The 11,216-nt window shown below is 36.7% G+C and overlaps 4 protein-coding genes across 4 annotated transcripts; all 4 read left to right on the top strand.

Moving 5' to 3' along the window:
- The first annotated feature begins 401 nt into the window (after positions 1-401).
- LOC113286971 (berberine bridge enzyme-like 8) lies at positions 402-2,236 on the top strand. The gene has a single exon (XM_026535627.1). It carries the CDS (start codon positions 442-444, stop codon positions 2,041-2,043), a length of 1,602 nt encoding a protein of 533 aa, XP_026391412.1. The 5' UTR covers positions 402-441; the 3' UTR covers positions 2,044-2,236.
- A 157-nt stretch (positions 2,237-2,393) lies between these two features.
- Positions 2,394-4,154, top strand: LOC113286972 (berberine bridge enzyme-like 8). Its single transcript, XM_026535628.1, has one exon. The coding sequence runs from the start codon at positions 2,494-2,496 to the stop codon at positions 4,087-4,089; it is 1,596 nt and encodes a 531-aa protein (XP_026391413.1). The 5' UTR covers positions 2,394-2,493; the 3' UTR covers positions 4,090-4,154.
- A 482-nt stretch (positions 4,155-4,636) lies between these two features.
- On the top strand, positions 4,637-6,577 carry LOC113285452 (berberine bridge enzyme-like 8). Its single transcript, XM_026534329.1, has one exon. The coding sequence runs from the start codon at positions 4,757-4,759 to the stop codon at positions 6,341-6,343; it is 1,587 nt and encodes a 528-aa protein (XP_026390114.1). The 5' UTR covers positions 4,637-4,756; the 3' UTR covers positions 6,344-6,577.
- Positions 6,578-9,063: 2,486 nt separating this feature from the next.
- LOC113285451 (berberine bridge enzyme-like 8) lies at positions 9,064-10,849 on the top strand. Its single transcript, XM_026534328.1, has one exon. The coding sequence runs from the start codon at positions 9,065-9,067 to the stop codon at positions 10,646-10,648; it is 1,584 nt and encodes a 527-aa protein (XP_026390113.1). The 5' UTR covers position 9,064; the 3' UTR covers positions 10,649-10,849.
- Positions 10,850-11,216: the final 367 nt, after the last annotated feature.

The following is an 11,216-nucleotide window of genomic DNA, read 5'->3' as shown; positions in this document are numbered from 1 at the left end:
ATATACACACTCTAAAAGGTCAAAGAATGATAACGATTCAAAGAATTTAAAAAATTTGCATATTTTTCTCGTTTGTTTCTTTATATGATTGACGCGTACTTTATCTCACTTTAGCTGTCAAATATGAAATCCCAGTTAGGTGAACTTTTTTTTTTATCAGAAGAGAAAATTTATTCAAGAAAAGAATGTACAAGGTCCTACAAGAAGTAGATAACGGAACAAGAAAATAGAAAGCAGCAACATTACACAAACAAGGTTTCCCAATTAGCCATTACATAGAAAGCATAATTGATACTAGTTAGGTGAACGTTCAACTTTTCTTGATGTAATCATGACAACAACATAACCAGTCAAAGAAACACTCAAATTTATGAGACTATATATGCGATATCAGTTTTCATGATTTCCTTCATACTTGCAACAAAACTTGAACTAGCAAATATGAGAACCGCTTCATCAAAATCTTTCTTACTATTGTTAGTTTCGATTTCTTTATCTTTCTCTATCTTCTCGAATGTGTTGGCAACAACGCATGGCGAATTCCTTACATGCATTTCCCTTCATTCTAGTACTTCCATCCCCATTTACACACCGCAAAGTGTTAACTACTCATCCATCTTGCAATCTACTATCTCATTGCTAAGATTCAATTCATCCACCACTCCAAAACCCTTTCTTATATTAACACCTTTGGAAGAATCGCATGTTCAAACCGCTGTAATTTGTTCTAGAAAGCATGGAATTCAGATTAAAGTTCGAAGTGGAGGCCATGATTATGAGGGACTTTCATATACATCAGATGTTCCATTCATTATTATTGATTTGTTCAATCTTCGAGATATCAATGTGGATACAAAGGGTAAATCAGCATGGGTTCAGTCTGGTGCAACCACAGGTGAACTCTACTACAATATTGCAAAGAAAAGCAACACTCTTGCCTTCCCAGCAGCGATTTGCACGACTGTAGGTATCGGTGGGCACATTAGTGGAGGTGGATACGGGTCCATGTTAAGGAAATATGGAACTGCAGGTGATAATGTTATTGACGCTCGAATTGTGGATGTTCATGGTAGAATACTCAACAGAAAATCCATGGGAGAAGGCTTGTTTTGGGCCATTAGGGGAGGAGGTGGAGGTAGCTTCGGAATTGTCCTTTCGTGGAAGTTAAGATTAGTATCTGTCCCACCTACGGTAACTGTATTTTCAGTAGGTAAAACCTTGGCAGAGGGTGCAACTTCACTTGTTCACAAATGGCAAGATATTGCACACAAACTTCCTCAAGAGCTTCTCATATTTCTCACGTTACGTGTAGTGAATGCTACCACAAAAGATGAAAAAACAGTCAGAGCAACATTTAGGTCCCTGTTTCTTGGGGATGCTAAGAAGCTGAAAATTGTGATGAAACAGACATTTCCAGAGTTGGGCCTGGAAAGTAAAGATTCTATTGAAATGAGTTGGATTCAGTCTGTACTCTTTTTGGATAACATACCTACTAACAGTTCCATTGATATTTTAGGGAGCAGGCCACAAGCGAAGGCATACTATAAGGGAAAATCTGATTATGTGAAAGAACCTATTTCCCAAACAGGTCTAGAATTGATATGGGAAAGATTGATAAATGATGGGCAAACTGCTATGGCTTTTATGCCTTACGGTGGAAGGATGAGTCAGATTTCAGAATCTGAAACCCCTTTCCCCCATAGAAATGGAAACTTGTTTAAGATTTTATATGTATCTTCGTGGAACGAAAAACAGGTTTCAACATCCGATAAGTACATTAATCAACTCAGAAAAATGTATAGATTCATGACTCCTTATGTTTCCAAGTCTCCAAGAGAAGCATATGTCAATTACAGAGATCTTGATATAGGCGAAACCAGTAAAAATGGCACAGCTAGTTATTCACAAGCTAAGGTTTGGGGCACCAAGTACTTCAAGGGTAACTTCGACAGATTAGTAGCAGTGAAGAGCAAAATCGATCCAGACAATTTCTTCAGAAACGAACAAAGCATACCAAGTATTGCCTATGTATTAAAGATTTAATTAGTAACTTTTATTCTGTTTATGCATTTGTGTGAGTTAAAATAATTTCCTTAGTTGCCCTGGTTTAGAAGGTGGATCAGCTTAGCAGTTGAAACCCAGTCTTAGTTAGTGTGTCTAGTAGTAATTAGGATAGCGCCTAGCATTCATATGTGTGTCATTAGTATTTTCTGTTATATTCAGTTTCATTTTTCAATGCAGAGAGGAATGAGACTAGAAGTAACCTGTAATATTACTTTATTTCAGCAGTTGATTCCGTCATGAACTGATGGATGCAGTTTCCACATGTTACATATATTTTTTACCTATTAATCAACAGAAGAGTTGACATTAATAATAGCATCAATCAATGATCTTCTCTTCGTTATGAAGTAATTACTCTGACCTCGAAAATCTTTTAAAATTCCGTATTTAGACAAATGATTCAAGAGCGCAAACACTAACCAAACAAAAATGGGCATTTCAAGATCTTCAATATTGGTTTCGTTTCTGTTTTCATTCCTAGCCGGATTCTTAGTTTCTATAGGTACATCCAGTTCAATTCATAAAGACTTCTTTTACTGCCTTTCTCATCATTCCAAGACAAATGCTATCCCAATCTACACACCTAAGAGTTCAAATTATACATCCATCTTGCAATCAAATATAGCAAACTTCAGATTCAATTCATCCAGCACTCGAAAGCCGGATCTAATAATAACTCCATTACAAGAGTCTCATGTTCAAGCAGCTGTAATTTGTTCTAGGAAGTACGGCCTTCAGATTAAAGTTCGAAGTGGGGGGCATGATTTCGAAGGTCTCTCCTATATATCTGATGTTCCGTTTATAATTGTTGATATGTTCAATCTTAGATCAATCAAAGTCGGCGTAAGGCATAAACAAGCATGGGTTCAATCTGGTGCAACCCTTGGAGAAGTGTATTACAGAATTGCAGAAAAAAGTCAGACTCTCGCCTTTCCTGCAGGTCCTGCTGCCACTGTAGGTGTTGGTGGACACTTGAGTGGAGGTGGGTACGGATACATGCTTAGAAAATACGGTATGGCAGCCGATAACGTAATTAACGCTCGAATAGTCGATGCAAATGGTAGACTTCTTAACAAAAAAACCATGGGCAAGGACTTGTTTTGGGCCATAAGAGGAGGTGGTGGAGGGAACTTTGGTATCGTTATCGCATGGAAGATCAGGCTGGTTTCTGTTCCACGCAATGTAACGGTTTTTTCAGTTAACAGAAGCTTAGCACAAGGTGCAACGAATATCGTTCATAGGTGGCAAGAAGTTGCACATCAACTTCCTCCGGAACTCGTTATTCTTGTAATATTAACTGCAGTAAATTCTGCTCCAAAAGGGGAGAAAACAATAGTCGGTACATTCAGTTCTCTGTTTCTTGGGGATGCCAAGAAGCTTCAAAAATTAATGAAACAGAGATTTCCTGAGCTGGGTTTGGGGAGTAAAGATTGTACTGAAATGAGCTGGATTCAATCTGTACTATTCTTGGATGGAATGTTCTTAAATGGAACTGCCAGTTCCGTCGACATCTTACTGAAAAGGACCAAGCCCAAGTTGTTATTTAAGGTAAAATCTGATTATGTGAAAAAACCAATTCCACAAATCGGATTAGAAGGACTGTGGGAAAGACTATTGAAAGAAGACCAAACTATATCGGTCCTCGTCCCTTACGGTGGAAGGATGAGTGAGATTTCAGAATCTAAAATCCCTTACGCACATAGAGGCGGCAACATATTCAAGATTGTTTACATGGGTTACTGGATTCGTGAGGAGGAACCATCCGAAAAATACATCGATCGCGTAAGACGACTGTATGAGTACATGACTCCATATGTTTCCAAGTCACCTAGAGAAGCATACATTAACTATAGAGATCTAGATCTTGGTCAAAACAAGAATGGCACAACAACTTACTTAGAAGCTAAGGTTTGGGGTGAAAAATATTACAAGGGTAACTTCAACAGATTATTGAATGTGAAGACCAAAGTTGATCCAAACAACTTCTTTCGACACGAACAAAGTGTTCCAAGTATAGCTTACTAGAAGAACAGAAATGTAAGAAACTGCTACTTTAAATATAAATATATCTATAAGGCAATAAAGCATATTCCGAATTTGAACCTTCTTAGCAATCTACATATTTATCTATGGGATCAAAATAATTGTCCTTTATTGATTTTTTTTTTTGAAGATTAAACCTAATCATTTAAAGAAAGCTAAAAGATATGATTTCGAAAGCGAAAGATATCGAGAGAGGAAAATGATATCTGACCAGCTGAAGCTGCTTGGTAGGTGTTACATTATCCACCTGCATATTACCCGTCACTGCCATGGAGGATGATTCCACCACCTGCAAGATTATTGGTAGAACAGAGACAGATGCATCAAAAGATATCAAATCAGATGACAAGGATAAATTAGTTAAGTCAATGCCAACAAATTTGTTGGGTAATAGTATATGAATACATCCCGTCATCCCATGCTTCAAAATAAAAGTAAAAATAATATATAAACACGTTAAAACGCGTATGAGTTTAGCTGTCTAATCGTATTAGGTGACGACTTTCAATGATCAGAAAAGAGCTGAACGTTCCAATCCTCTCTGGTCCGATTAACGGTAAGTTTGTGAAACTGTATATACATATGATATCGGTTTATATATGATCTCCTTCTTCATATTTACACAGCAAACCTCAACTAGCTAGCAAATATGAGAACAACTTCATTAAGATCTTTCTTACTATTGTTATCTTTCTTTGTCATACTCTCGAATTCCCTTGGAAGCTCAAGCTCAACGCATGTGCATTTCCTTAAATGCATTTCTCTTCATTCTAATACATCAATCCCGATCTACACTACAAAGAACGCTAACTATTCATCCATCCTGCAATCCAAAATTGGAATGCTAAGATTCAATTCATCCACCACTCCAAAACCCTTTCTTATATTAACACCTCTAGAAGAATCACATGTTCAGACCGCTGTTATTTGTTCAAAAAAACACGGGATTCAAATGAAAGTTCGAAGTGGAGGCCATGACTTTGAAGGACTTTCATATACATCAGATGTTCCATTCATTATTGTTGATTTGTTCAATCTTCGTGAAGTAAATGTGGATGTAAAGGGTAAAGTAGCATGGGTTCAATCTGGTGCAACTACAGGTGAACTCTATTACAGAATTGCCCAAAAAAGCAACATTCTCGCATTTCCTGCAGCGGTTTGCACAACCGTAGGTATTGGTGGGTACATTAGCGGAGGTGGGTACGGGGCTATGTTAAGGAAATTTGGGACTGCAGGTGATAATGTCATTGATGCTCGAATAGTGGATGTGCATGGTACGATACTGAACAGAAAGTCCATGGGAGAAGGCTTGTTCTGGGCCATTAGGGGGGGTGGCGGAGGAAGCTTTGGAGTTGTCCTTTCATGGAAGCTCAAATTAGTATCCATTCCACCCTCTGTAACTGTTTTTAGTGTGGAAAAAACCTTAGCAGAAGGTGCATCGTCTCTTGTTCATAAGTGGCAAGATATTGCACATAGATTTCCTCAAGAGCTTATCGTATTTCTCTCAATAGGTGTGGTGAATGTTACTACAAAAGATGAAAAAACAATCAGAGCAACATTTAGATCCATGTTTCTTGGGGATGCTAAGAAACATAAACTTCTGATGAAAGAGACATTTCCTGAGTTGGGTGTCGAAAATAAAGATTTTATTGAAATGAGTTGGATTCAATCTGTACTCTTTTTAGACGGTCTTCCTACAAACAGTTCAATTGATATTCTAGGGAGTAGTCCACAACTTAAGTTATACATGAAGGGAAAATCTGATTATGTGAGACAACCCATTTCGCAATCTGGTTTAGAGTTGATATGGGAAAGATTGCTAAATGATGAGCAAACTGCTATGGTTTTTATGCCTTATGGAGGAAGAATGAGCGAGATTTCTGAATCTGAAACTCCGTTCCCACATAGAAATGGAACCTTATTTCATATTTTTTATATGGCTTTGTGGAACCAAAAACAGGTTCCTACGTCTGAAGAGTATATTAATCAACTAAGAAGAATGTATAAATTCATGACACCTTACGTTTCCAAGTCTCCAAGAGAAGCATATGCCAATTATAGAGATCTTGATTTGGGAAAAATAAGTAAAAATGGCACAGCCACTTATGCACAAGCTAAGGTTTGGGGCACCAAATACTTCAAGGGTAACTTTGACCGATTAGTACATGTGAAGACCGAAGTCGATCCAGACAACTTCTTCAGAACCGAGCAAAGTATCCCAAGTATTGCATTTTAATGATTCAATTTGTAAGAAGCTATTTGGATCACATAAATGTGTTTGTGTGTGCTAATAATAATTATCACAGTTATCTTTGAGTCATGAATTAGACAAATCTGAAAATGCTTAAGATTCATTCCCTGGAGTTAAGATTTTAGGTTGAAATTTCTGTTTGGCTCATTTATGTTCTATTTCATCATTACATCATTACACTGAGTTAGACTTGAAGCAGCTGCTTTACATGTAGTTTTATCTTCTGTTGTTTTATGGTTAAAGAAAACACTCTTAAGTTTGCAACTTCATTCTTTTTTTTTTTTTTTTGAAAGGAATTGTATTAAGAAGCATACAAGTTGTGCGCAAGGGAATACACCAAAAAGAAGGGAAAACAACCCTAACCTAAACAAAAAGTTTCAAGGATAAATAAAAAGTGACAAAGGCTTTTTGACAAACCCTTAGAAACAAACAACCATTGTTAATTACGAACTAAAACAAATCAACATCAACAAATACTAAGAAGTGTGGGCACAATTAAAAACGGATGATTCTAGACTCGAAGTCAGCTATCTTTGGATCAGGGATGGGCCTAGCAAGGGGCTAATTTCGGCTATAGCCCGTCCCTATTTTTAGCTAGTTAAATTTTTTGTTTAGGTAACTATTTTGCAAATCAGTAATTAGCCCACCTTTATTTTAAAAATTACTAATTAGCCCACCTTTATTTTAAAAATTACTAATTAGCCCACCTTTATATACTATCAATCCTTGTAGTTGTAGCATAATTAATTTTTAGCCAAAATCTTGTTTGAAACATAGAATTTTTTTCTGTCACATCCATTTACTTTCACATATTTCCTTTATAATCCATACACTTCTTTCTCCAAAATCACTTTCACGAATTAAAACTTGTGGATTGTAATGTTATATTTATTTATGTATTGTTGAGATTATTAGTCCCACGTTATCTGGGCAATCTAAGATCCTATGATTTATTATTCTTAGGGCCACTCCTTTCATTGCCAATTGATTTTGAGTTGGATATCCATATTTTAATATGGTATCAGAGCAGGCTATTTTACGACGAGTCATTTGACCGCACTTTTACTCCCCAACGAGACTACACGCGAAGGGGCGTGTTGAAATTATTAATCCCACATCATCTGGGCAATCTAATATCTTGTTGTTTATAATCCTCAAAGCCTCTCCATTCATTGGCTTACCGCATGTCTGATTTATTGCATTGCGTTAGATCAATATCTCTCACAATTTAGTGAGTTGGTTTTTGGCACTACCACTCATTGAATAGTCTGAAGTTCTGAAAACTAATTAGAATTAGGCTTACAATTTTCAACCTTTGTCCATAAATTTTTAAGCCCAGCATATTCAGAATTTGAACCTTCGTGGAGCAAATCTTATGGGTAGTGTAATCCTTTCATTTTGAAAGAGTGACTACCAATTTGGTCTAATTAGAGGCTGATGTGGGTAGTATTTATCCCACTTTTCCCCCAAACATTCCAGACACTCGTTCAGATGAACGAGTGGTTGGGAGTTTCACACTAGATGGGGGACTATCACCCGTCAGGAAAAAAAAAACTTTTAGTACAAAACGGGGGACAGTCCCCCGTTAAAAACTTTTTTTTTCGTTTTTTTATTTTGACGGGGGACTATCCCTCGTCTATGAAGCTTTTTTTTAGGTTTTTTTGTTTGACGAGGGATTGTCTCCCGTCTAAGAAGATTTTTTTTGGACGGGGGACAGTCCCCCGTCTGGTCCAAAATCCAATTCTTTATAACTAAACAGGAGACCGTTCGTGTAGTGTCTTTTTTTGTATTTTTTCATAGTAGCTTCACTCGTTCATATGGATGAATAGTCTTTCATACGAAAGAGTTGGTCTCCATTTGGAGACTACCCATACCCCTTGCACTTACCGATGCCAATCCACATTTTCTTTGGATGAGATCAAAATAATTGTTAATCAATATCTAATCAGCTGACAATAATGAATTTTTTTTCCTAAAGTCAATGAAAACAAATTTTTTGCCTCTATACAATATAGAAATGCATCACGTTTTCAAACAATTCAGGATTTTAGATTATATACTTCATGTACCCTACTAGTAGTTGGAACTCTTAGCTAGACAAGCAAGAATTCAACGTTCAAATTATCTCGATCCAGGTACACCGTGTTCTTGAATAATCATCAACTTGATAAATTAAAACACGTAAATCTTCGAAGTTTAATGGCTATGTGTGTGTATAGGTGTCTTTAACGCAATCAGCACGCTTCCTCCATCCACATTATTTAGATGGTAAACCGTCCATCCATTAAGCATGAATAACACATCGAACTTGTAATTAGAATACAATTTCATCCCTATCCCGATGCCTTTCTTGGTATTTTGGCTAAAATGTATAATATCTATTCTTATCAGTTTATCATCTGATATGATATTAAATTAATTTCGTTCATTGATATATGGGACTTGGTATATGTTTCTCGTTTCTTGATATTATAAGGCATTGTTTACACTTTGTATGGCTTTAGCTGTCATGATGAAATTCAATGGTCTAAGAGATTGGCATTCACATCTTCTTATGTGTCTTGTTGATGCTATCCACGCCAATGTTAAAATCAAAACCAGTTGAACTATTCAAACCCTTCTAACACCATTAAATAGTAGGCTTATGATACTATATATACGATATCAGTTTATATGATCCTTCATATTTACAACAAACCTGCAAATATGAGAACATCTCTTTTACTATTAGTTTCAATATTGATATCTTTCTTTCTCTTATTCTCAAAATCGTCAGCAACTTCAAGCTCTACACATGAAGATTTTCTTAAATGCGTTTCCCTTCACTCTGATACTTCCATTCCAATATACACCCCAAAAAGTGCTAACTATTCATCTATCCTACACTCCACCATTTCATTCATAAGATTCAATACATCCATCACTCCCAAACCATTTCTAATATTAACACCTCTAAAAGAATCGCATGTTCAAACCGCTGTAATTTGTTCCAGAAAGCATGGAATCCAGATAAAAGTTCGAAGTGGGGGGCACGACTTTGAAGGACTATCATACACATCAGATGTTCCGTTTATTATTGTTGATTTGTTCAATCTTCGAAAAATTAATGTGGATGTAAAAGGTAAAGTAGCATGGGTTCAGTCTGGTGCAACCACAGGTGAACTCTACTACGAAATTGCAAAGAAGAGCAACACTCTCGCCTTTCCTGCAGCAATTGGTACAACTGTAGGTTTTGGTGGATTCATCAGTGGAGGTGGGTACGGGGCCATGCTAAGGAAATATGGAACTGCGGGTGAAAATGTTATTGATGCTCGAATAGTGGACGTTCATGGACGAATACTCAACAAAAAAACCATGGGAGAAGGCTTGTTTTGGGCCATCAGGGGAGGTGGTGGAGGTAGCTTTGGAATTGTTCTCTCTTGGAAAATCAAATTAGTATCGGTTCCGCCTACTGTAACTGTCTTTAGAGTGGACAAAACCTTAGCAGAAGGTGCATTGTCTCTTGTTCATAAGTGGCAGGATATTGCACACAGACTTCCGAAAGAACTTCTCATATTTTTCTCGTTACGTGTAATGAATCCTACTACGGAAGGTGAAAAAACAATCAGAGCATCATTCAGGTCCTTGTTTCTTGGGGATGCTAAGAAGCTTAAAATGGTGATGAAAACGACATTTCCTGAGTTGAGTGCTAGTAAAGCTTTCATTGAAATGAGTTGGATTCAATCTGTACTCTTCTTAAATGAAATTCCTTTTAACACTTCAATTGATGTTTTAGGGAGATTGCCACAAACGAAGTTAAACTTTAAGGGAAAATTAGATTACGTGAAAAAACCTATTTCACACACTGGCATTGAACTGATTTCTGAAAGATTGCTAAAAGATGAGCAAAATGTTTTGGTTTTTATGCCTTATGGTGGAAGAATGAGCGAGATTTCTGAATCTGAAACTCCCTTCCCACATAGAAATGGAACCTTATTTCATATTTTTTACATGGCTTCTCCCAACGAAAAAGAGGTTCCTACATCGGAAGGGTATATTAATCAATTAAGAAGAATGTATAAATTCATGACACCTTATGTTTCCAAGTCCCCGAGAGAAGCATATGTGAATTATAGAGATCTTGATTTGGGAAAGATAAGTAAAAATGGCACAGCTACTTATGCACAAGCTAAGGTTTGGGGCGCCAAGTACTTCAAGGGTAACTTTGACAGATTGGTAAAAGTGAAGACCAATGTTGATCCAGACAATTTCTTCAGAACAGAACAAAGTATCCCAAGTATTGCCATATAATTCGTAAGAGGGTGTTCGGATTACATATTATCTCAGTCATCTATCTTTGAATCTAAGAGAAGTCTGAGTAACACTTAATGTTTATTGCGCATATTAAAGTTCAGATCTGTTTGGTGCACATATATGTTCTGTTTAATCATAGAATTAGTTTTGGCTCGGAATCTGTGAACACATAAATCACGAAGCCATCTACGTGTTTACAAACAAAATTCGCACACGTTCTAATTCTAATTGTGCTTTGTAAGCGTAAAGGGGATGATTATATCGATTCATCAACTCAAAGCCTTCGAGTTTGTCATTGTCTAGTCGAGTATTATCATAAATAATGTTCGTATGAAGGAATAAACAGATAATCAAGTATAAATGTAAAGCACATGAAGTTCAACGCTGAATGTAAAGTGCTGAAATGTAAATAAGACAAAGATTTACGTGGTTCGGCACTAAGGCCTACATCCACGGGACTGGTGTTTCACTATGTATTGAATGATTACAAAAATATTCGAATGACTTTAGAGTATCCATAGGTCTGCGGGAGTAGGGGGATTACTTACTCTTCCTATTTCTCTCT

This window comes from Papaver somniferum, chromosome 6 (assembly GCF_003573695.1).
Source record: "Papaver somniferum cultivar HN1 chromosome 6, ASM357369v1, whole genome shotgun sequence".
Classification (NCBI taxonomy): Eukaryota; Viridiplantae; Streptophyta; class Magnoliopsida; order Ranunculales; family Papaveraceae; genus Papaver; species Papaver somniferum.
This window is presented reverse-complemented; position numbering and strand designations above follow the sequence as displayed.